Source organism: Melozone crissalis, unplaced genomic scaffold (assembly GCF_028551555.1).
Source record: "Melozone crissalis strain CALT ecotype California unplaced genomic scaffold, PUWL_Pcris_2 ptg000019l_1, whole genome shotgun sequence".
NCBI lineage: Eukaryota > Metazoa > Chordata > Aves > Passeriformes > Passerellidae > Melozone > Melozone crissalis.
This window is the reverse complement of record NW_026535797.1, coordinates 18,766,241-18,791,818: the sequence shown is the minus strand read 5'-3', so window position 1 is coordinate 18,791,818 and position 25,578 is coordinate 18,766,241. Positions and strand designations below refer to the sequence as shown.

Genomic DNA, 25,578 nt, shown 5'->3' with positions numbered 1-25,578 from the left:
TCCAACAGGGCTTGGCTAACAGACACCTCTGAAATCCACCCTTGCAGGGTTAGTGGGAAGGGAGGAAGGCTGTCTAGTCTTCAATACATTAAGATCACCTAATAAATTGTAGCATGAAACCCAGCATAGAAACAAGTTTTTGAGGTACTCTTCCATTCTGATTTTTTAAAAATCTTTGGAATTAGGAAATGGAATGTATGCTATTGCTGACCTCCTCAGATCTGTTCAGAGTGGGCTGAGTAAGGGTCATAAACAACTAAACACTTTATTTCTCGTTATTGGACAAACCCAAAACTTTTTGGCATTTTTAAATGCCTCTGCTGCCCTCTGGTGTTGCTTCTCTGCAGCTTCACACGCAAAACGAACGCAAGAGAAATCCAGCAAAATCTGCCACAACGTCCCTGTGTAGGAGAAGTTATGCACGAACGAGTGGATTCTCTTCCAGATGTGGTTCTCAGCTCCATAAATGTTCTTATGTAAGCAGCTGTGGCTCAGTGCTAATGTAGATACCAGAAAAACTGTCAAATGCATCTCAAGATGAACCTGATTTACATAAAGATTGGAAAAACGCGACCCAACACAAAAGCTGCAGGTGGAAGCAACTCCTTATGGGCAGAAGCAATGCCAAATCCACAATTCACACCCAAAAGATGGCGCCCCATTATGAAAGCTGGAAGGACTTGAAAAGAAACAAAGTGTATAATTCATTGTATGCAAAAAAAAACCTAGAGAGAAACATTTTGTATTTTGTAATATGAATTAACTGTGGCCTTGTCTACAACTGAAGACTGTGAGCAGAAGGCATCACTGTAATTACATCCCAGGGGACTGCAAACTGAATAGACAGAAATTGTAAGCAGAAAGGCTTTTATCACCATGGGCTTCTAAAAATTCCAGAGAAAGGAAGTATTTAATACTTCCAAAATAATTTCTGACACCTCTGTGGTGCCTATCAATTTGACACCAGAATCCTGGAGAGCATTCAACAAGAGACCAGCCTAGTTTTGCCTCACACATAAAAGAAACAAGCAAAAAAAAATTGGCAGAAAGGTATAGAAGAGCACACACCAAAGTAACTGTTCAACTTCCAGTATGTAAACTCTTTATAATACAATAATCTAATTACATGAACACATAAAAGCTAAACATTTGTGTTCAGCAGATGCACAGCAGCATGGTACACCAATACTCAAACCCCAAACCATTTAGGTAAGTTTACACAGTAAACAGTAATTAATCCATAGCAGAAACTAACACAGGACTTGGCAAAAGCCAATAATCTGAATTAATGACTGAAACAGTTAATTTCAAATTAAAGTTCTCTTGTGGCTGTACTACTGGTTGGAAATTAATGCCTGTAACACTTCATGGGAACAAAACCAGTAGAGTTCTGAACAAGAAGTATTTGTATTAAGTATAATTAAAATGAGATATAATAAAAATGATGAGAAGCTATACACAGGGAAACTAGACTATTAGTGCATTGCATATTCTCAAAAAGCATTGTTGTGCACTTCATTACACATATGCAGAAAGGGAGAGTCAAAATTGAGATGTGACTTCCAACCACGCATCTGTTGTGTAGTTGTACTAAAATTTGAGTATGGCTATTCCAATATACTGCAAAACAATTTCCTGACAATTATACTTATGCAAAATCAGATTAAGTGATCACAGACCAAAGTTTAATTCCACTTCTTACCAAATCTCTACTGTACCTACAAGAAGTGCAATATCTCTGTCTTGAGAATGTTGCTGTCATTGTTGTGAAAACATTTGTGCATTTGTCATGTTCCTTATTTTCTTCTTTTAGCATCAAACACTGTCCCTTGCTGGAGATGAAAAAACTGCAGGCAGTTCATGGCACACAGCATGGCTCAGTAACAACACAATGGTCCTATCAGGGGAACTTCCTCCAGTTATAACAAGCACAGAAGTCACACACACAGAATGATATTTTTATCTTACCAATATCCAGAAGAATGATTGTGAACATTTTTTTCCAAGCTCATCACTCTGAAAACTTCACGTTTAAGAAGTATGAAGTGGGCTACACAAAATGGATTTCCTCCAAAGATCAGATGCTACAAGTTACTTCTCCCTCTTTCAGTGGTCATCTTTCTTCTTTTTTTGTCCACCTTTTGACTATCATTCTTCTAAAGCTGCTACCCTTTGACTGGAATGCAGCACAGATCATTTTAATACCAACTAAGTAGCTGAGGACTTTGACAAGACAGGACAATGACATTTGATTACCTAGATAAAATGGGGGGGTATTTCTTTTGTTTTGGTGGTTTGTCGTAGGATTTTTATTAATATTTTTATACTGGAACACTTAAGGCAACTTATGCTTATAAAAATATTTCACAAGCATTAAGGGGATGAAAGAAGAAAGTATTTCAGTAGGTATATTCCTCCAAAAGCAGTTTCTGCAGAGGCTACATAATCACTAGAAGTGTCTCATGCATTTACTGAACTGCTGGTATACTCTATCAGCTGGAGGGGAGAAAGGTTAATACAAGCCCTTTGTTGTGCATCCCTTTAGTCTTTGCTGGTACACCTGTAAGACTTCAGGAGGTTTATTTAAAGCACACAGTGTTGGTCACACTAAAAAAGAAAATAAATATACCCTCCCAACAGAGCCCAGCTTTTAATTTAGGAACACACTGTAAGAGGGAAGTTATTTTTTGCATTTATGACAGCATAAACAAGAATAAAATTTAATATTTATTAGAATTTCTTCCAGTAACAGCATTCAACATCTTAACAAAGCAAGTTGTGAAGTCTTAAAAAAATCTAGGATTACAAAAAAAGTTAAAATAAGTTGTTTCTTATATTTAATGGCAACAAACAGGGAACCTTCTATTTAAAAACAAACTTGTCATATAAACAGCATTATTTTAAGAAAATGTGATTAAGATGATATGTAATTTTCAGAATGGACACACAATGTACGAATATCAATCAGAATGAAACAGAGGGGTGGAACACACTATCCCCTTAAAATCTCAAAACAGGCTGTTTGAAGAAAGGGGAGGGAGGAGGATCTTTCTAGTGAAATAACTTAGAAGATACCACACAATGGACAAAAACAAGAGTACAGAAGACATTACGTGACACCCTCATTACAACACCCCCTCAACTCTGGTTATACAGTAAAGTTAGTAAAGTGCATCTTTAAAGACTTGTCTAGTGAAATAGCTTTTCCAAATATAAAACACAACACGTGCAGTAACAGTTAAATCATAGTGTAAGTTTTCAGAAACTAATTTTTAACCTTTCATTCACTCAAGAAGAAAAGTTTTAACTGCAGTAGTGTTCACATTATTCTTCGATGCATCCTCATGTGCTTTTGTTACTTGGCAAATCTTTAAATACGGAGCATGGCAAAATGATGCAGTTTAAGCAAGTGCTTCTCTCAATTCAGTACAATTCCTCAACAGCAGAGCGGCCACATGCAGCACAACCATGTCAAATTTTGGGCAGCTTTGGTGCACTAATGATGGGGTTGGTCTCCTGTAAATACCTCCGTCCCGCACTCTTGTAGTCGTAGGTGCAAGTGTGAGTCTCTGCATAGCGGTGTGTTGCACAGAAGTTGTTTCCACATCTGAAGAATCAAGAATATTACAAGTTATAAGCTTTTAGAAGCCTTCAATGCTCTGACATGCTGGGAGCCATTTTGGTTAATCATGTCTTAGATGACAGAGCTGTCTGAATTGTTACCATCCTTGACTGGTAACATTAACTGGTGGGGTACACAGAAGGACATTTTTCACACAATGTTTTAGTTTTGACCCAACAGTCTCTTCAGCTGGGACGCTGAGCAAGATCAGTGCTCCAGGAACCAGCTGGTAAGGAGTCAAATACACTTATAATTTAAGAATTATGAGCTCTGTTTTACTTTCTTTCTTTTTTAAGGACCTCACACAATATTAGTTGGTAGAATTCAGAGGACAAAACCATGGACAGTAATTCCCTCAGGTGAAATCCATATAATGCATTTCAATTCAAAACCACTACATCACTCAGACAATCAAAACATATGTTTTCAGCTCAATTCTGTCTGGCATAAACTCAAATTAGCCATTTAAGATTAATAAATACAGATTTAGTCAGCTGTTAAGACATCAGACAAACTACAGGGAACATAACTTCCTGGAGGACTTTAATAGGGTTCATCTACCCAGTATCAGTTGCAATTTTGATGAGTTAAGACCAGGATTTTTGCTTCAAACTTGACAGTTCTGCAGCTAAGAGTCTTACCAGGAGAAAAGTATATGTTGGATGTTGTATACTATAATTCCCTATTTATTTATCTATCTAGGTTCATAATTAACTCTGCAGCTGTTCCTGAGGCTTTGTGTGCCTGGAAATAAATTTGCTTTTCTTTGGTTCCTGATCCCATAGTCACAACTTTTCTCATATGACTGTATTCTTTATTTGGTTTACCCTGCTTTCTAGTAAAAGGTCCTATGGTTGCTCCTTTTGAAACCAAAATAAATGCTATTCTTGAAGATGAGCCATTACCCCCTTCATTTTTAACCTTAAGCAAGCTTAGTTACTTTTAGAAGAGGTTGCAGCTATTTGCTCATCAGGAAAGTGAGCAGTGTACAAAACTGTTTCAAAATCAGAGACTGAAGAGTCAGTAAGGAGACAATTCCTCACCCTGAAATTCTCTATACGATTCCCCAGTGGCAGAAGTTCTTTTTCATTTTGCTGTTGTTGGCATGAACCAAGATCAACTCCAAATGCAGCCCACACAGTGCAGCAGTTCCCAACACTGACTAGCCCATAGGAAAAATACTAAGAAAAAATACCTTGTGGGGAAAAAATACTTTGAAAACTAAGATTAATAGAGAGAGCTGTTTTTTTCCCTGTGGTTTTTGTTGTTGTTGAATTTTTTTGTCAGTTTGGAGGTTAGTTTTCTTCGTCTGGGGATTTTTTGTTCTTTTTTTTATAGTTTCCCAAGACTACAACCAAGCACCAGGTCTCACAGTGTCATCTAGAAGTAAGGATTTGGGGGACCAGCATTCTGGTGTTCTGTGCTTGAGATGCTCTAAATGCTCAAAGGTAACTGAAGTCTTGCAAAAAGCAGAGCACACATCAAAAATTTGCTGAATACAAATTTGTATAAATTCACAAACTGTGAAGATGTGCTGCAATAGGGAGAAATCAGAGGGGCATTTCTGAGAAACTATACCAAACCTGCTTTTTCCTCCAGTTGTTAAAGGTGTCATTATTGATGAGAAACTTTGCAGAATGTATATCTGTAACAAGTTCTTCTCTAACCAGTAAAAGTTGTCATTGTTTTTTGTTATCTTGTTCATTTCCTGCTATCTTCTATTCTATTACCTTCTATTTCTTGGCCTTCCTGGAAGAACATACACCTCAAGAGCAGAAGAGGGGCAACATTCCTGAGTTCTAATTCCTGCAGTTTTGCTGAACTGAGAATTGCAACTTTTTTGAAGGTCGCCTTTTGATTTGCTATGCTTAAGGAATACAATGCAGGAAAGAAAACTTTTTGGTTAACTCAGCTACCAATTTTAAGTAACAGCTGGTTATATACTCAGCCTACCTGCACTCATAGCTGGTTGCCAATCCAGTTTTCTTGCCACAAAGAAAGCAGTGCTTTGAAATTTTCTTTTTTGCTTGAATTAAGCCATTCACAGGTGGAAGATGGGTTGCTTCACCTGCTTTCAGAAGTAGAAAGACAGCAAAGACATTTTAACTTATTCACAAACTAGTTAAATGTTATCTTTTGAAATGAAAATTTATTTTGCATTTCTTAGGATACTTCAGGTGGGAACCCCAAAGTCTAAAAGGAGAGGAGAAAAATAAACCCTGCAAGCCAAAGCAGGAAACACACTTCAAGCCAACCCTGGAAGAGGCATCACAATGTGCAGAACTGTTATTCTGAACACCCCTTAAAAGTTCACATAAGCAAGAAGTTACAGAACAAATCAAGAAACACATCTCTTAATGGTCTTCCCAGGTGTAAAATGAACAGAGTGTCACTGGGAAAGCACTGTGCACAATGGCTTTACAAACAATCAACTGGGCACTCCAGTACCTAATATCCAATATATTCACTATACTAGTTTGCCCAGTGAGTACTGTAACATTTTAATATCTTGCTGGTACTCCATAATTGCAAGAAAAGTATAGTATTAGACTACAGGCCTCTACTTAGCCATATGGTTACAACAGGCACTTTGCAGATGTTTGTAAAATTTCTACACTTAAAAATTTATTTTATTTTTACTTTTTGCCATGTAATTATTGGCTGTTGTTTCATTAACTGGAGATCACGTAAAGAAAAGGCTTCTCCTTTCTTATTCTCCTCCCTTCTTACTGTGGAATTAAGTTCATTCTCCACAACTTGCTTAAGCATATTTCCCACATCTGGATCAGTAAAGTGAGTGTTGCAGCCTCTCAAAAATTCTCAGTGTTTCTACTGCTCTATTGGCAAGATGTTCCCAAAAAGTTCTCATGAATTCTCAAGTATTTTTTGTCCAGCACAGCTTTAATCCCAACAGTCATTTCTTAGTTGAAATGCAGCAGACTACACTCAATAATAGCCCCAGGCAGTCACTACACTTGACAGCCATCACTACCAACCACTCCCACCCCATTCCTATTTAGCATTGACATTTCCAGGCAACATTTGTCCACGCTAACAATTTCTTCATCTAAAAGCACACAATTTCAGAAGCACTGGCTAGCCCAGTTTGTGAAAGAGACAGAGCTTGGGGACAGTTGGCCCTGTGGACCTACTTGGACAGGAAAAACAATACACCTGTCTTCACATTTACATCCCTACAGCAACTACAGTGAAAAGTGATCTGTCCTTTGGCCAGTTCTAACACATCATTACCACGTCTCTCCCAACAGCCTGCATGATATGACCACACTAACTCATATCTGGCATCTTTTGGAAAATACACTTTTGTTCAACACAAGATTCACCAGAGGAGTGTCTTCTTCACAGTCCTATCCAAAGTGACTCAGGTATTAGCAGGCTTCCCCATATGCAGACAAGGCTCTCAGGGTAGCACCTCTGGAGCAAAAGGACAGATCTGTTTACTAACTGACTGCCAAGTCCAAGCTGCACCCACAGCTGTGAAACAACAGCACAACCCACTCTGTTAGCAGCTTTTGCTCCAACATTACAATTACATAATTTTTTCTGTTGCAGCTGCTATTTGAACATCTACTGTCTAGCACATTTTCTACACCTGGATCTGCAATACATCCCTACCTCTTCCTAAGGTCATACAGAAAGAAAAGAAAAATTGCTAACTGCAAGTCAAGAACACATAGAAGAAAAATTAAATGCGCTGAAAATTCTTAGCTCATTGTCTTAAGAGCTTTAAAAGCATTAATTTAGACAATTCCTTTTCTCCCAGTAGAATTAATCACACAAGCAGTTAATATCTATGCATAACACATTCTTTTTCAGTAGATGTCAAACATTAAGCACTCCACAGTTACCAAGGCTAGGGTGGAAAGAATGACAAGCACAAAAACCAGTAAAATTTCTGCACTATATCAGTGTTCTGCAGCATCCATGCCCTTATTGCTTCCTCCCCACTTTTTTTGTACTAAAGACAATGCTACTGATAAATTTGGCTCTGATTTTAATAGACTCAGAAGTATTCAGAGAACTGATAATTTGGAAACTTCAGCACAGAAGCTCCCATTTAGATCTACAGATGATGTGCAGGATTCACTAAGTATTAAAAAGGAAGAACTGTAGTTATGGTCCATCTAAGATCTGGATCCCATCTGCTTGTTTAAGAAGTGCTTAAAATATTAAAAGACTAACCAAACAATAGAAGCATAATACAGCAAGGACTCCAGAAGCCAAATGCCTTACAAAGATAAATTATTTTTGTCCTCTATATGTGTGATGTACCAGGAAAGATTAAAGAATCATTTTCAATTATTATATGTTACTTACCTACTCTTTTCCCTACAGCTGCCATACTTCCATTCATTCCAAGCCCATGCGCAGACTAAAAAAAAAAAAATGTCCACAAGGAAATTACTAGCACATGGAAATTAAATGGCAAAGTAGGTAGCCTGTTATCAGCTTATTTGATATCAATGTTTTATCAATCTGCCCACAAAGAGTCCAAGACAACTTCTGCACACATAGGTACAACTCTGTAACATAAAGCCTTACCATCAATGGCTATTTAATAAACATCCCCACAGTCCAAAATACACCGAAACAACAAAGTACATTAGAGAGCAGAAGCTTGGCATATATGGTGCCAGTCACTGGGCACACTTTGGAATAAATGACAATCAGTGAGCAGCAGAAGCCAGATGATGCTTCTAAGACACACACTCAATAAATCTATCAGTACAGTAACTCATAATTTCAGTTGTGGACTGAATAACCACTTTAATCTCAATGAAAAATTAGTTCTAGGACCTGTTTAGACAAACAGGCTGTTTAGATACCATAAGCTATTCAGAAAACAGTTTAGGACACTCAGGGATTTAAATACACCTCCTACAATCCATCTGCCTCTCCTGACAAGACACAAACACACACACAGTAGTTCTGTAACATCAGTATCACAAAACCAGGAAAACTTTGATTTCTTTGGACATGTGCATACTCACTAGAATATATTCAGCAGCTTCATTTGGAGGAGCAGTTTTCCTAAAGCTTTCTTCCTGAAAATGCTGCAGGCTTGCAGGTAGTGCAATACCAGAAGTCCGAAAGCCGTCAGTCCCACAGGAACTCTGTAAACTTTCCCTGTTTGTGCTTCGGGCCAGCGAAGCCAGAAATCCTAAGTTACTTACAGAACTCGCAGGTTCTTTGGGTGCCTTGCTAGCCACATCTGTGATGTCCCTAGTCTCTGCTTTAGAAATTCCATCAGGTCTTTTGCCAAGCGACTCTACTTTCACACTACAAAATCTCGTGGTCCTAGGAAAAGAGGAGTCTGCTATACTACGTACTTCCAACGATCGAAGCACATTAGGGGAGGCTGCAGATCTCAAGTTACCAGCCTCAAAGCACCTGGGCTGTGCTTGTGGCTTCAGGGCACTGTGATGTGCCACTTGCGCTGAATACCGCAGGGGAGACAACAGCAGATTCTTCTGAGGACCTAATTCACGAGTACTGAGAAGACCAGTCTCCATTGCTGCAGTGCTCAGCACTTTGCCAATAGGTTTGCTATGCTGCTCTACAACCTTAGAATCTTTGTCTCCATCAGGCAGTTCAAGCTCTGGGTTCACCTTTCCTATGTCATATATCTCACTACACTGTTCAGCAGTGCTTCCTTCTGTTAAAAAAGCATAACCATCTGGTTCAGGTAGATGTTCTTCTTTTCCATATAGTTCCACGTTTGTTAGGTTTGGAAACAAAACAGCATCCTCCTCACTCGATGAGGCTGGATTTTCAGGTGCTTTTTCTGAATTTGCAGGCGGGGATGAAACAGGAGTCAGAATACTATTTGTAGGTAGCTTTGCATTTTCTAGTTCAACACGAGATATTTTCGGTGGTAACCTGATGCTATTGACTGGCTGAGACCAAGAGCTGCTCTGCCAAGTGTCATCTTCCTTGAGGAAGTGATTAGCAGTGGCTGGCATTGTTCTACCAGCAGTGGCCAAGGTAGCCAGTGCTGAAAGTGCGTTTTGGGGAGACTCTGACTGATGCAAATGCCCGGGAGGAGGTAGGCACGACTGTCCGATGTGGGGCAGCACTCTGAGGAAGCGGTGACGGGCAGCAGCCACCGAGCCACTCGATGGTCGAGGAGTCATGGGAGGCCGAGGCTTCACCTTGACAGTTTTCTTAGGCTATTAAAAAAAAAAAGCCCAAGTAAAATCAAAAATCACAGACAAAACAACAATTAGTATTTGAATTCCAGTTGCACTCAAAAGACCTGACTGAAAATATATTCTGAGGAATTCAGACACTGTAAGCCATTCTTTCTACTCCCTCATATGTTACTAGCCATTCAAGACTTCACCCCAACATCTGAGTAATAAAACCAAAGATTATAATCAGGAAATATTTTCATTGAATAGGTGATATATCAGAGAAACAGAAAAAGGAAACCAGAAAGCCATCAAAGTTATCCAGAGGAGCTTCAGGTCTCAAACAGAACACAGAATGTAAGGAAGTATAATCTCTTCATTTTACATCTAGGTAACCTAGTCACATGTGAGCACCAGTTTAATGTTTTATTTTCAAGATAATATCATTCCCATATTTCACTTTATAGGCTTTTCAGTTAGAGTATATCTAATGAAATTTCATTTTAAGAGAAACATTGACTTTTACCAGAGCAGTACTGCAAAACAATGCTACCTAAAGTATCGGAAGAAAAAAACCCATAAAACCCACCCACCAACCCAAAAAATCTACCCTTGCAAATAAATCCAGGACTAGCAATCAATTCTTTGAATGAAGGCAGGTAGGTCCAAGGAATGCCAATGCCCCTCAGCAAAATGTTTACACAACAGTATTTACATAAACAATAGCTGAGAAATCATCTACCCATGATAACTTAACTTCTCAGTATGGCAGAGTATCTGGTCTAGTTTTTAGAAAAGGCAGCACAAGGAAAGCCCACACCATTTTATAACAGAAAAATTGAAATCACAATTTCACCTTTTTACTTAGATTCATGTTCTCCATCTTTGCCTTGAGCAGTTTCATTTTGTTCATAGTAATTGAATTCTCAATAATCTGTTGGCCAGAAGGCGATGCCTCTGTCTCATCTTCATCATCAGCATATAAATTATAAACTGAACCACCACTGAAAATAAAAGAAAGTTTGTATTCACCCTCTAATGAAGTAATTTAATTACACTTTCAATGTAGAGTATTCTCACAACTAGGAAGTCATATCCGTAGTTGATCTGTTGACAAAACATTATGTAAAACTGTGTGCAAAGATATTTCAAATCCATTTATCCACATAAGCATCCCTTATTAGGGGAAAGTCGCTGACATGTCGCTGAAATCTGTACACAGCCACGCTTCTGGGAAGTTGTTATAGCATATACAGTTGGTTCACACTCACTATATGTTTTCCCCACAGAGGGGATATCCAGTTCCACAAATGTCTCCTGAAGATATGGCCAAAGCTGTTAAGTGTGTGACTCAGACAACAAGCTGATCAGTTTTCCAATTAACCAGACACTGGCATGGAAGGAAAAGTCCAAATTTCTATCCATCCTGAGGGGTGTTCTCACCATAAATGGAAATGGAGGGCTCACCCATGTGGATGTGATATTCTATTTCTCCTTTTCAAAATAAAAAAAAAAAGAAAAAAAAAAGAAAAAAAAGATCAGTTTAGGTATCCAAAGATTCCAAAGAGTCTCACATTTGGAAAAAAAATTAAATAGATTAGAATTGCTAGTACCAAGACAAAATATTAAGTCAGTAATCACTGGAAGTTTACAGCATGACATTTCCTTCTTCCATTCTGCATTCTAACAGAATGCTAAACCCCAAGGTTTTGAAAATCAGCATCTAACTTGTTTTTCCTATGAAGCAACGAAGCATTGATCAGTAACACATTCAACATATGACAGTGAAATGAAAGAACCATTAGGACTGTCCAATTCATTACAAACTGATGCATTTTCAACACTGTGGGTAGTACATTTTAAAGAGTGTTTTAGTTCTTCCATTACATTGTCAGCATCTAGAAATCATGACAATCAGGCAATTCCCCTAACTCCCCTGTCTTAGTAGATTTAGCTTAAGTTTCTACTCTCCAAAAGAGATCAAGGAAGAACTAAAAGTCATGTGGAAAAAGAAAATATCACTAATTAGAGCTGGCATCTTACCTGATCCTTAGAAATATTCTGCTGCCTTTAGAGCCAGCATTTTTTGCACTGACTCTCCAAATCCAGTTCCTAAAATGTAACAAAATTCCAAAGGCATTTTGGAATGGAGAGACAGTGAGACACTGGGAGATGGTGTGAAGAACAAGAAAGCAGCAAATTCAAACCAAGAATCAGCAAAATAGACCAGACATTTCTTACCAAAACCAGAGCAATTCCAAATGGGAACAGTTAGCATATCTATTACATATACATATTTCTCCTGGTAAAAACCCAACACTAAAAAATAATTTCAAAATTTTATCTTCACAAAGGTTTGCATCACCAAGTCAAAATAATTTGTTGAACGTCCCTTCCTGCTAGGTAAGGACAGAAAGCAAAGCAGTATGTCTCATGTTTGGTTGGTTTTTGATTTTTTTTAATGCAAAAATCATTGTTATCTTTTTGTTCCACTTTCTGACAAACAGGCGCCAAAAATGCACACCAAAAAAAAAAAAAAAGAGTGACAAAATAAAATGCATGTCTCAAAAACTATTGGCTTGCTGAAACCCTTTTGGCACCAGTCCTCCACCAATGCTTCAATGCTCTTCTAACCCAGTGACAATAGTCACTGTATGCATTTATACTTTTGTTAAGTTTGACTCAGTAACTCAAGCACAGATAAAATAAAATTATCTGGAGAACTGTAAAAACCAAGACCAAAACCAACTTCTCATTTCTAAATTTCAGTCGAATTCTGCTCCAGGTATCAGCAATGTGAAAAAGGATGATAAACACGTGCTTCAAAATGCTTAGTCACCAATACACCCACACATATGAACACACCAGTCAGTATGGAAAACTAGCAGTGTTCAGTAGTATTCAGAGTGACCCACAGCTTTAGTCTATAAAGATCAAACAAAAAGATCTGATTTGCTTCCATTCTCTCTTCCCTTTGCTACTTTTCCATTTCCCACAGTCTCACCCAGCCATGGTAACCAACTCAAGAATTAGGATTTGCTTCCCCTCCAAATTACTATCTGCCTTACTAGAAAAGTTAATAAGTGAACTTCCACAGCAAGCAGCGAAAAACAGAAACAACTCAAGTTGAATGTTTTCAACTCAGGTGGCTTCCAACCCAACTGGTTCACTTGACCAGCACATTTCTTCAACCAAATGTATTTGACTGAATGTGGGAATTCAGCTTTGGTATTTTTTTCCATTGGTACTTTTTAAGTACAGATGTCTTATAAAAATCTTTAAGAGTAGTATTACTCTGAACACAAAAAATAAAATCCCAGCACAAAGCTCTTGCTTTCCCTTTGCATACAGAAAAAAGAATAGTCACTTAAAGAAGCTTGAGCCTTAGCCTTGCAGAAAACACAGCTAGTTCCCAGAAAAGGGACTCCTTTCCTCACAGCTGTACAAATTTCAAGTTCTTGAGTGGATAAAAGTACCTACCCAAAAGCTGCAGTATACAAATAGAATGCAATAATTTTTAAATGTATCCATTTTCATAGTTTTAGGAAAAAGACTACCCAGCTGTTTACTACAATTACAATGTAGTAGGTAAAGTGATACACCTGTCCTTCTGATGATAAGGTCAGTGGATTCTGACAGCAATTGACACAAGCTTGGTACCTCAACAGTAGCTAACCTGAGGCCTAATTGCATCCAAAATCTGGCTGTATTGGTAAATACTATTTTCCTGAATAATCATTTAGTCAAGTCACACTCATAGGAAAAAAAAATTATTATGCGAACGGGGAAATGTTTACAGAACTAAACAAATGCATTAAGATGTTAGAGAAAGCGCTTAATGGAAATTTTAAATATCTAATAAAATATTGATTTGACTCTCCTGCAACATGTACTTTTCAGAAAGGGCTGGAATGTTGAGAATTGCCTGAAGTATGAAGTAAGTTTTATCTCACTATATTAATGCACACAGTGATACGAGAACCATCAGCACAACCACTGAGCACAAAGCACTACTGTGCTCTCAGACAGCTACAACAATTTAATAGCCCTTAGGGAATAATCCTGTCAATATGCCAGATACTCTTCTGATAAAACCAACAAATACAGGTGAAAATTACACAGCAATCCACTCTTGAAGAATAATACAAAGATTAAAATGAACTTTACCTCAAAGATTCAGACAGTGGTGTTAAAGTGCCATCGCCCCGGTCAACCACACGGAAGAAATTCAAGCGATCTCCTTCGCGATACACGAGGAAGGTGACTTGTTTGTTGGACGGCCCTTTCTCCCAGACCTTGTCTCTAGCAGGATCCATGTATTCAGCCATTTCCCTGATAGGATCTTTCACAGGAACTGAGGACATAAAAAAACCAAAATTAACTCCAAGTATTATTGTTGTTCTTTTGATCACCTCTGAGTGCTCAGCTCAGTTTATAATAGGAATTCCCAACCTAGAAGATAGGCTGGGTTTTTTCCTAATTTTTCCCAAGAAAATTATCAAGGGAATTTCTTCATTTTCACTCCTATACAGATGGCCCACGTAACCAAGTCTATCATCTGACTGTAGCAAAGCCTAATTCTTACGACCATATTTTAAAAAATATTTGTATAATGACATTGCAGAATAATTTTTTCTTCAAGTGAAGAATTGCTGATTTTATGACTTGACAATTTTGTACATACAAATATACTTAATTCAAGAGTAAACAAAGTGAACTTGATATTCTAAGAGAAGACGGCAAAAAAAATCCCCCCATTTTTATTAAGTATTTTTCCATCTGGAACTGAAGTCTCATTGTCCAAAATGCTCACCTAAGAGAATGCTTACCTAAGCTCTTTACAGTTATAAGACATTGCATGAAAACCACTATCTTTAACTTCCTTAACACCTACCTCTTCTGGTGTTAACAGGTCCACCTCGCATAGCCAGAACCAACTTCAGAGTGCAGCCTTCTGAAATGCTATAAATAAAAACAAATAAATTTTTATAGCATTTGCATGTTGTTCATAATTTCTAACAATTATTTAGAAACATTAATTAGAAACATAATTTTATTCTATACTTACTTATAATCATCCAAACAATAGTCATCCTTCAGTTCCATATTGTTCCAAATTAAGTGCTGCTGAGAGACAGGAATACCTAAACAAAGGAAACAAATGACTTAAGTCTTGGCAAGAAGACTTGTGTGGATTATTGAAGAGTGTGGGGCTGATTGAAACTGGATCACAGGAGAAAGAAGAGAAGAAGCAGGGCAAGGACAGGCACTTGAGCAGTCTTCAGCCATGACATCCAACCTCCATATAGTTATTAAAACCGAAGATTTTCAGAAGGCTTTAGCTCACACACAAAGTTCAACCTTTTGGCTCAGCACAGTGTGTAGAAGTGTTCAACTGCTTCAAGCTTACTGAATACCTGCTTTTTCCAGTCATCAGATAAGGAAGATTTTTTCCTGTTATCGGAACTTCAGAACTTTATGTCTACTGATGGAACAACAGGAAAAACTCTACCTACAAAACTGCTGAATAATTTAATCACAGACTGGTATTCTGTATTACTCACAGTACAGACAATCACATTAAGGTGACTGGTGCCAGCTCTATTACAGTGGTGAGAAGTGCAAATCTGTTCTTATCCCTGCTTGGTTTGGGACCTCAAAGTTGGCATGTACAGTTTAGTACCACAGCAGTTAATTAAACTTCATCCTACAAACACTTTTCTTTTGTTCTGGGTGTTTTTTCAAGCCATCAGAATGTTATTACTAATATCCAGTAATACTCATTTTCAACTCAAATTCTGGGATGATCTGGCTATTTTTGTTAAAAGAAAGTAAGCATACTGAATATTTGTTCTTATTAAAAATCTGTGTTCTATACAAATAGAATTCAAATTCTACACAATTTTTGCCTGCATAGTCAATTCAGTTAGATACAGATGTAATACACATTAAAGATAATAAGCAAAAGCTGGTACAACTTGAGGCCTTCACATTTTTACATCCATGTTCCAAATTTTGGATAGAATAAAAATGAACACAGTTACAAAAGGATGCGACATCTCTGACCACCAAAAAAAGGTCAGCATCCAGCATCACGAGGAAGTTGCTCAATTTGTCTAGTGAAACTCAAGTAATTAAGATGTCACTGTATATTCATGACAAGTATTAATTAAAATCTATATCTATAAAGATCAAGAACTACTTTTTCAAGAAGTCCTAAACACTATTTTTCATACTAAGAAACAAAATCTATAAATGTATTTTCCTAAAGGTTACATTAAAATAATCTTATCCTATATTTTTATTCATTTCATGTTCAGATACTAAAAGGAAATGCAAGTGGCAGTGCTACACAGTAAGACTTCCCTAAATACGTCTGGCAGGAAGGGAACACAAAGATCAGTCTCTTTCAGGTAGTTCCCAAAAACATCTAAGCTCTTGAAGGCCTGTGAGAATGCTCAGCAAGCTGTGGCAGGGATCAGAAAAGTAGTCCCTTGCTAGGCACAGGAAGGGCACAAAGCTCCCAATACCCATCAATGGCAAGGAAGAAGAGGGGATCAAAGTCCAAGCACAATTAACAGACAAGTAGGAGACACCCCTGTGCAGAAGGGGGAGTGCACTTTGGAGGAACTGTCATTGTTTTTCTTTAGGCTTTAGAGAAGATGACAATTTCCTCTTCTCACCACAGCTCATATCCAGATCTTCCCTGCTCTGACCAACCAAGACAACTTTACCCCTGACTGCATTTAACAGGACTCTTATACCCTCTGAAGTCCACAGAACATTTGTAAGGAGAATGCTCATACAGTAGACAAACATAATTGCTACTACACTGCTGGCTATTTAGTAGCTGGTTATTGGTTATGTTCAAAGTCAGCAGTGTAAGCAAAAGAACAAGCTGGCAATAGCCAGTGAGTCTCCATTAAAGTTTTTTGTGTTGTTTTGCTCTCTTCTGATTACAAACAATCTGATTACTGTCTGCATTTGTTATGGTTTCAGCAGTCTCCAAGGAGCAATTTCCAATTACTTTGATAAACTGAGAGAGCATTTGTTAAAAAGGCTGGCTTGCAGCTGGCAGTACTGGAGTGAAACATGGTTTTGCTCATTCAACAATGACAATGTATTTTTGGTGAAATGAACAGATGAAAAGAGGATACTCTGCTGTAATTGTAAACAGACACATCTTTATTACTTATTCCCTTTTATACTGCTTTCTTAGAATTCTGTATTTATACACTGAGGAAATAGTATGTGCTTTATAGCTTCAGAGGCAGCAAAATATTCATCACCCTTTTCTGGATCATAGTAAGATTTCTTGAGGAGGCATTTGCACATGAGATCATCATGTACAACTGCCAACAATAATGAGAACTGTGAGATACCCATCCACTATACCCTCTCCCTAAGCAGCACATGATGGTATCACTGGCCTGCCTCAAATCATACTGACAGGTAAGCATGGCAATAAGCTACATCTCAATGCCCAAATGGAAATGAGCTGGCCAGCTGATGCTACAGGAGACAGAAGAGTCTGCAGACTACCTACTGAAATGGCTGCAGGTGCACTGACAATGTGACCTACTAACACAGGGGAAGGAGAGGAGAGAAGCAGCTACCCTATCCTGTCTCTGAATCAGCCTATAACATACAGCCTTAAGCTTCCCTCCCTTACTCTTCTTTTTGGCATGCTAAGTAGGTTCACCACAGAAACTGATATTGTCAAGTCTGACACAGGAAAAAAAAAATCCCTGTAGATTTCAGAAAAAAACCCCTTGATTTTATGCTGTGGGTATAAAGTTCCTATGTTTAAAAATGCCACATATATTTCACTGTAAAAATTCAAACTGCACTTATCTTTCATTCAATGCTGAAATTGATGAAGCCTCTGTTTACAGAGAGGCTGGGCTGACAGTCTTATTTCCCCCACAAACTGGCTACATTAGTAAGAGGTGCAAAAGCCCACAACTTACAGTGGCAAGACCATTTTCCTAATTGTTAAACCCCCCAGCATTAACTTCAATGACAGTAACTATGGCAGCATAAACAGAGTCAGTGTGACCTACTCTTTGTCAAAGGGACTAAGAACAGACTAAAGACAGCAAATCACCAGTAACTGAATTCAGGCCAACAAAATTTCCTGACAAAGGTGACCTTACTTTACAGCTTCCAGGTGCTGCTCTGGGCAGTAATTTGCTATGAGCAGTCTTGCACTCACAGAAATGTTTCCCCAGCTCAGACAAGGTACAAGCTTAAAAATGCTTCATGAACTTCTCTATCAGCACAGTAAACAGGCAAATCATAAAGCAAAGAGAAGATGTAGGGGAAAAGTAACAAACAGAAAAAAGCAGGATTGGTTCCATTAAAAATTCATGACACTTGTGCAATTCACTTACTCCAGTCCTGGCAGAAGCACAGCTATTTTCTCTAATGCAAATAGTGACAAATGTCATTATGACATACTCTGAATTCACAGAATGTTGAAAGAAATTACAACACCCATATGAAGTCTGCTTGACATTTTTCTAGTTCCTTTTTTTTTAACGTGAAGCTGCTGTACACAGGCAGCAAAACAATGACAGCAAAAAGACCAAAGAAAAATAACAACTGACACGATGAACTGAGTACACACATACACAACAAAATTACTGCTGCATCTGTTCATCATTCCCTGCTGAACACAAGGGAACACCTACTGAACACTGAAATCAAGGTGTGCTCTGAAAGCTCGTTCTCTTTTTCCCCTTTACAATAATACAAGAAAAAGAGAACATCTAAATTTTCATCTAACAAGGTCAATGTTTCAATGTACATAGATCATAAAATTCATAAAATTCAGTTGCAAGTATTCACCTAACAAACCATGATCAAGTTGTTTTTTATTTTAAAGCTAACTACATAAATGAATGCCTTAACACTCCATACCAAAGAATTAAAATTCCTGCAAGCTAACAACAATAATGCCACCACTGCCATTACCAAATCCAAAGTCCACCTCCTCCCTTGAGACTCAATCCTATCTTTCCCAATAAACATGCTTACAGGTATTATCTATGGTTCTTTAACAGATTAATTAACCACTACTACAAATATGCTACCTGAATGCTCTGTCTATAAAACACTGTAATAACTGTGTTTCCAAATGAATACTAAACTCTGCCTAGCCCAGCAGCCACAAGGACTTGTGCAATGGAGAAAGCAAAGAGAACTCAGTTTAAAAGCCCCATTACTTCCTCTTTCAACGAAACGTTGATTTTTTCAAGAAGTGCCCATGTTAAAGCTCAGTCTTTCATACCACCTTGAAAGTCAGATACCATCCTCTCCATGTCCATCAACACTGATTAACAAGTAAAACCGATGGAGTAGGTAGCACTGCTAGCAGCACTGGGAGGGTATTCCAGCTTTTATGCCACCAGCAGAGACAAAGGGAGCTATTTCTTCCCAGGTGAACCTTTTTAAAGGGCTCAGTCAGTGAATCTGAGATTAGTAGTGATTTACCCCTGGGCTCCAAAGCCAGCACTATAACAAATCTCCTGCTTACTTCACACAGGACATATTTGAGGACAAATACCTGGATCTGATATGCTATAACACAATCACACATCACATCAGATATGCTACAATCACACATCACACACATCAGATATGCTATAACTTCAATTTATGAGTAGAAGACTTGCACTGAAATTTCAGATGTGTTAGAACCCGTAAGTTTTATGTATATTCTTTACTGACTAAAACCATTGGAAACATGGAGCTCTTTCTTAGTAAGGTACCAGTGTCTAGTACAGCTGTCTAAACAAAGCCTTTCCATATCAGATCACTAGCAGGCATCAAGAATGACAAACAGTATCTGAAGCAGACAAAATTCCTAACATGCCATCCATATTATGCTTTTTTTATTACAGTGAAGACAGTCTACATCTACTGATTTTCTAGCTGTTGACAAAGATAATTTTGTCTTGTTTTAATTTTATTATGAGCCTCTTACAATTAGAGGCATTGGTTATATTTCAACAATTTGTTAACTTCTGACACAATTCAAGATTTTTTTCTTGGAGCTTTCAGGTTTCAGCTCATTTTTTCAAAACGTCTCTTTTTTTTCCCCTAGCTTATATACTATCATCCCCAACATCCAAATGTAGAAAATATGCATAACTAGGGACCTCATGTAGTCTTTCAGCACTGTAGGAGGCATTCTCCAACCAGAAGTGCAGCTTAAATAAGATTCACATCCCATGAAAGCTGAGACAATACAATAATAAAAAGTGAAAACCAGCAACAGAAACAGGAACAGATATAAGCTTTCTCCTTCCCATGCTAAACTACAACAAAATTACTTTTGAATTTTTGCTCCATCTGGGTGATTTACTGCTTGAACTTGTGCACTATAATAGGAACTTTGTCACTGAAAAATTGTTAATTATTATTTTACATGCAATAGCAACCCCAAATGCAATGTAAAATTAATTTGTCATTATGTATCTGTTTTGTCCAGACATAACTGATCAATTTGTTTTCACTCTGCCTTCCACAAATCGTTAATCAGGGCAATACAAATATTTTAACTCTATTATGAAGTATCAAAGTATTTCAACTGACTGCTGACAATTCAACAATAAGCACCAGTGAACACATCTTCCATGTTTAATGGAATTTACTTACTATTAATTCTATACAGCAGGCAGCCAAGACATAATTACTTTACCATCCTAAGAACTACAACATGCAAACAAAATTCCAGATAAGCATGATTATAACTTCATTACTGAGCTGTTCTTCTATTAAGAAATGATTATTTCTATTACTTTTGTAAGCTGTAGGTATAACTGAATATGGCTAACACAGTCTCACATTTTGGACTGCAAGGAATTCAAATCTCTCTTCCTCACATATCCCAGTGATCTCTTAAAGCACCACTGATCCTGCCCAGTGTTCTGTTCTCTACTGCCTATGCTACCTATTAATTCACTGCTAGTCAGCGTTCTACCCATGTCTCCTACACCTATATTCAATTACAGGCAGGAAAACCCCTTTCCTTTTCTTGTTTCACCTCGAGCCTCCAGGAACATCTTGACACATTCTCTGACTTGTGATTAATTACAGCTTTGTCCACAGCAAACAAAAGGCCACCCCCAGAGCTGCACTGCTGCACCTACACAGATGTAAGATCCAGTCACTGCACAGTGCAGCTTCTGCTGTGTGCATCCTACCAGTAAACAGTCTCCTCTGTTGTTGCAATACTTGTGTGTTTTAACACTTGTGCCAGCTGTCTGGGGTTTTTTCCATCCACCAGAGCAGGTTTCCATAAGAGGAGGAGAGTTATCTTAGATTCCAGTCAACAGTATTATATTACATCTCCCAGAGGATGGGTTCCACACAGACAGAAGGATGAAAAACACACACAGCTGGACTAGGGAAGGAGAGGATCTCTTTTCTTAAAATTAGCAACTCTGATACTCTCAGCTTCTACAGCTGTACAGTTCTTTAACCCCTCCAAAGTGAAAAAGAAGATAGAGGATGCAATACTTAAGACTATGAACACATAAATATTTCAAATCACATTCTCTCATGCAAGGTCATCCTCACCATAGAGGAAAAGAGGTAAGAGAGGTAACCTACACTTATTCTTCTTGCATAAGCATCAGGACTGGCCTCATGACTTAAAGGAGATTTTCACTTTGCAAAATGTGTCAAGTTTATCACTTTAAGACAAAGCATTGCTCAGCCAGATGTCTACCAGCAAAAGATCACTCACCTAAACGAAATTCAAATAAGTAACTTAAAGCTGCCTTTGGGAATTGCCTGCACTGCAGTTGCTCTTGTGACTGCAGTATCATAAAAAAACCATAAACTGACTAACCTGACCAGCAACAAACATGCAAATCTAAAGTATGCTCAGTTACAATATAAATATATTGCATGGCTCAAATTATAACCTTCCTAGTTAACAAACAATCTGGGTCAGAGAATCCACAGACTTTTTACAATTTATCTTAATAATTGTACATAAAAAAAACCCCAACCAGCCCACCGCATACATACCAACTGCAGTGAAGCCTAAGCCATGACCTTATAGCAAACAGAAAGAACAGAAAAACAACTCAACTTCAATTAAACCTGAGCACCTAGTTTTCATACATATTGCTAAACATAACATTTAAGTTTTCTGGTTTGATTTCAGCAATTATGCTTTTTAAAACAGGACTTTTTCTAAAGTGATAAAGTTTACACTGAAATAAGAGAGAATAGTACCTTCCAGTCTTTGAATTTTAGCTTTCACAGAAATAACTGTTTCAAAGGGGGAAACTCGCAGTTCAAAGCAGGTTCCTGTAAGCGTTTCAATGAAGAGCTCCATAGTTTCATAGAAAGGAAGTTTGTAGTGAAATGGTCCCATATTATCTTTATTAAAAAAAGGAGGCTCTTTCTTGTTGGCCATTAGAACGGATTTACAACTTCCTTGTAAGAAGATCTGTCAGGAAACTACATTCCACTTCTAGCCAAGGCAGCTTTGAAGACACGTGTAGTGCATTGCTGTTCATCTTTAGGATTTTTCACCTATAAAGCAAACAAATATAGTTCTGACAACATCTAAACGTAACTGCTAAAGATAATTTAAATTCATTTTGTCTAAAATGGACGTTAAGAAACATGAAGTTATTACCTAGGCAGGGCAAGATAACCTCAAATTATATTACCAACATTGTAGTTTTAGGGCTCTAGTTCCAGTCAGCATTCCAGACGCAACCCACTACCTTTGTTATTTTTGTTTCCACAAGCGACGTGACAACCAGACGCCCAATGCCTCCTGACAAGAGCTGAGCCCTCCGCAGTGTCAGAGCTCGAGCAGAACTCCAGCAAGGCGTAGGAACAGGGACTGCCCCGGCCTCAGGAAAGGCAGTTGGCGGCGGCAGCTCGGCCGTGCCAGCGGCGTCCATCGCCGCAGCGGAGCAGGGCCGGGCCCCGGCAGCCGAGCGGAGCGCCGGCGAACAAAGGACGGCGAGCAGCTGCCGAGCCCCGCCGCGCCTCGGGGCGGCCTCGCACGCCGGGCTGGCCGCGGGCCCGGCCACCGCTGCCCCGGCCCCGCTTCCTCCCGGGACGCACGCCCCGCCGGCGGGGCCGGGCCCGGGGCGCTTCGAGCACGGCCCCCTGCCCCGCCGCCGCAGGGTCCCCGCAGCGGCGGCGCTCCAGAGGGCCCGGAACCCGCCGAGCGAAGGTGGGTCTCACCTCACCTGCCACCGCCGGGCCCGCTCGGGGGGAGACGCGGTTCCTCTCCTCCCGCGCCGCCCCGCCCGCCGCAGCTGCCGGAGCCGGCCGGGCCCGGCGGGACGCTCGGTCCGGGAGCGCAGCCGGAGCCGCCGGGGGCACGACTGGGAGGAGCCGCCCGGCAGCCCCCGCGCCGCCCCGCCCTGTGACAGCTCCTCCCGCGGACCAATGGGACGGCGGCTCTCACGAACCTCGGCCAATCAGCGCCCGCAGGGGGCGGGGCTCGCGGCGCCTCAGGGGCGGGCGCCCGCCGGGCCGCTTGTTGTGGTCGTTAAGACGCGGGGCGGCAGCGCGTGCGCAGGGAAGGACCCGGATCCACTTCCCCATCGCCAGCAGTGTTGAAGGCCAGGCTGGACGGGGGCTCGGGCAGCCCGCTCCGGTGGGAGGTGTCCCTGGTCAAGGCCGGGGGGAACGGGATCGGCCTTCAGGTCCCTTCCGCCCCAAACCGCTCCGTGAGTCTGTGCAACGCCCCCAGCGCTACCGGTGGACACGTGATAGCGGCGGGGGCCGCGCTGCCCTCTGGGACACGGAGTGCGGCGGCGCCGGGAGGCGGCCCGGGCAGGTCAAGGCTAAGGTGGCTCCGGCGGCCTCGGCTCAGGGCCGAGCCGCAGAGGCAGCAGCGAGCCCTTGCGCTCCGGCCGAGCGGCTCCCAGCCATTGCCGCTGTGTCGGAGCGCAGCGCTGGCGCCGGGCGGCAGGGACGGGGCCGACTCCCAGCCCGGGCAGCCGCCCCGCTGCTCCCAGCCAGGACACGAACACTGCTCCGGCAGGGCCAGGCACTGCTCTGGGGCACCTTCACTGAAGGGCAGCGCTGCACTGCGCTCCCAGTTCAGCGTGAGGTGGGCCAGGCCAAGCTCCAGAAGCAGCGGGCCCGCGTATAATCACAGGCTAGAGAAAACAAGCTCATCCTATTAGCAGGTGCTAATTACATTAACCGCTTTACTTTCCATTTAGGTTTTAAAATATGCAAGACCTACCCTGACTCACTGTTTAGTTTCAGGCCCAGTTAAAATGATGACTTTTGAGAAGCATGTAGCAGGTATGGGAACCTGTCAGAGCTTCTGGGTGCTGTAATACTGAGCCTTCAGCTCTGCCCTTCCAGAAGTATGCAGCTGTGGTTTATCAAATTTGCATAAAAAGCCAAAAACCAAACCTGAAAAGCAACATACAAAAAACCCCCAAATCACCAGAAAACCAACACAACCCAAAACCAAACCGTCTAGCCAAAACCCAGTTCAAAATTATCACCTCTCAGACCAAGCCCTCCCAGAAGTGAAGTGCCTAGACCTCATTTTAACATGTGAAGAGAGACAAGGAAAGGCACAAACACTCTCCGTCTGCCAGTTTAGAAAGACGAGGTGGGAACAAAGGTTCTGATCTACATCATAGAAACTTGCACTATGAAGAGCTTTTCTCTGCTGAGCTTCCACATGAAAGTTTAAGAAACACTAAGGCAGGAGCTTTTTTTCCCCTACCCCAAGGGCTTTTAGCCCTCAGGGTTCTTAAGCTTGTGAACAGCCCTCTCTGCAATGTTAATGGAAGTTATTAATGTGAAGGGCCAAGAAGAAAGATGCAGAAAAGAAACAGAAGAATTCACCATCTTTTGCTTCGTCATCATATCTTTGAAGCCCTTCTAAGCACAGAAGAAAGGAGTAAAGAAGCAGTCCAGATCACATATGAGGCATATGCAGCAGATGTAATGCCTATAAATAAAAGTTCAAGTGCTTTCACTGCAGACACCCATTTGCAAATAGCCCCCACACTCTTTTTCAAGCTGCTACTCTCAGCTTAATCCCCACTTAACATGAATCATTGCTAGGCCCACCTATGGTGCAAATCAATACATCATGTTTCTCCTTTATCCCTTCCAACCTTTCCTTCTGCTTTACCCTCATTAGTGCTAGATGTTTCAGCTGTAGTATTTACTGTGCCTGATAAAGGAAATTCAACTTGAGAAACAAGGGACTGAAGCAGATGTCTCAGAATGGGGACTGCAGTGCAAGTGGGAGTTGATCTCAAAGAAGTCCTCTGAGCACATGCTTTAAATTCACAGCAGAACAGTCTTAAAGAGTCCAAGATAAAGTAGTCACTATCATGAAAGCAGTGAATCTAGTCAGAATTGCAGTTGGTCACTTGTACAATAAAATAAAATAAACATTTTATCCTCCTGCATGTATGCATTTGCTCTCCTTGTATGCATGCAGGAGAGCAAGTGTCTACCACTGGGTATCAAGTACAGTTAATTGCATCTGTTTCAGAAGGCAATCTAGAAAATACAGGAAGCAAAGTTAGACCAAATACATTCCATGGTTAGAGGGATTGCAGAGCAGCAACCTCCTGTATACAGCCTACGCTGTGTTATGGAGGAGAGGGGAAAGCAGACCTTTAGGCACAAAAGAGTCTTTCCACAAAGTATGCTGCCTGTCAGCCTGGAAGTGACCAAGCATGCTCTGGACAGATGGACTTTGTGAAAACACTTATTTGCAAAACTCTGGCAGCTCCATGCAGGTGAAGAATCTCATTTAATGGCCTACAGCTTGAA

At 40.2% G+C, this 25,578-nt stretch overlaps 1 protein-coding gene across 4 annotated transcripts; it reads right to left on the bottom strand.

Moving 5' to 3' along the window:
• Nucleotides 1-2,714: 2,714 nt before the first annotated feature.
• Nucleotides 2,715-24,650, bottom strand: ZFAND4 (zinc finger AN1-type containing 4). 4 transcript variants are annotated; one of them, XM_054277402.1, is made up of 10 exons: nucleotides 24,634-24,650; nucleotides 22,027-22,329; nucleotides 14,843-14,918; nucleotides 14,669-14,736; nucleotides 13,942-14,128; nucleotides 10,631-10,778; nucleotides 8,635-9,813; nucleotides 7,961-8,015; nucleotides 5,576-5,693; nucleotides 2,715-3,607 (listed from the first exon to the last, which is right to left on the bottom strand). In XM_054277402.1, exons 2-10 carry the CDS (start codon nucleotides 22,208-22,210, stop codon nucleotides 3,472-3,474), a joined length of 2,151 nt encoding a protein of 716 aa, XP_054133377.1. In that variant the 5' UTR covers nucleotides 22,211-22,329; nucleotides 24,634-24,650; the 3' UTR covers nucleotides 2,715-3,471. The 4 variants fall into 4 exon arrangements, with proteins under 4 accessions (XP_054133377.1, XP_054133375.1, XP_054133378.1 ...); XM_054277400.1 differs by lacking the exon at nucleotides 24,634-24,650 and adding an exon at nucleotides 23,004-23,069; XM_054277403.1 differs by lacking the exon at nucleotides 24,634-24,650 and adding an exon at nucleotides 23,004-23,069 and having other exon boundaries at nucleotides 5,576-5,690.
• Between the last annotated feature and the right edge of the window lie 928 nt (nucleotides 24,651-25,578).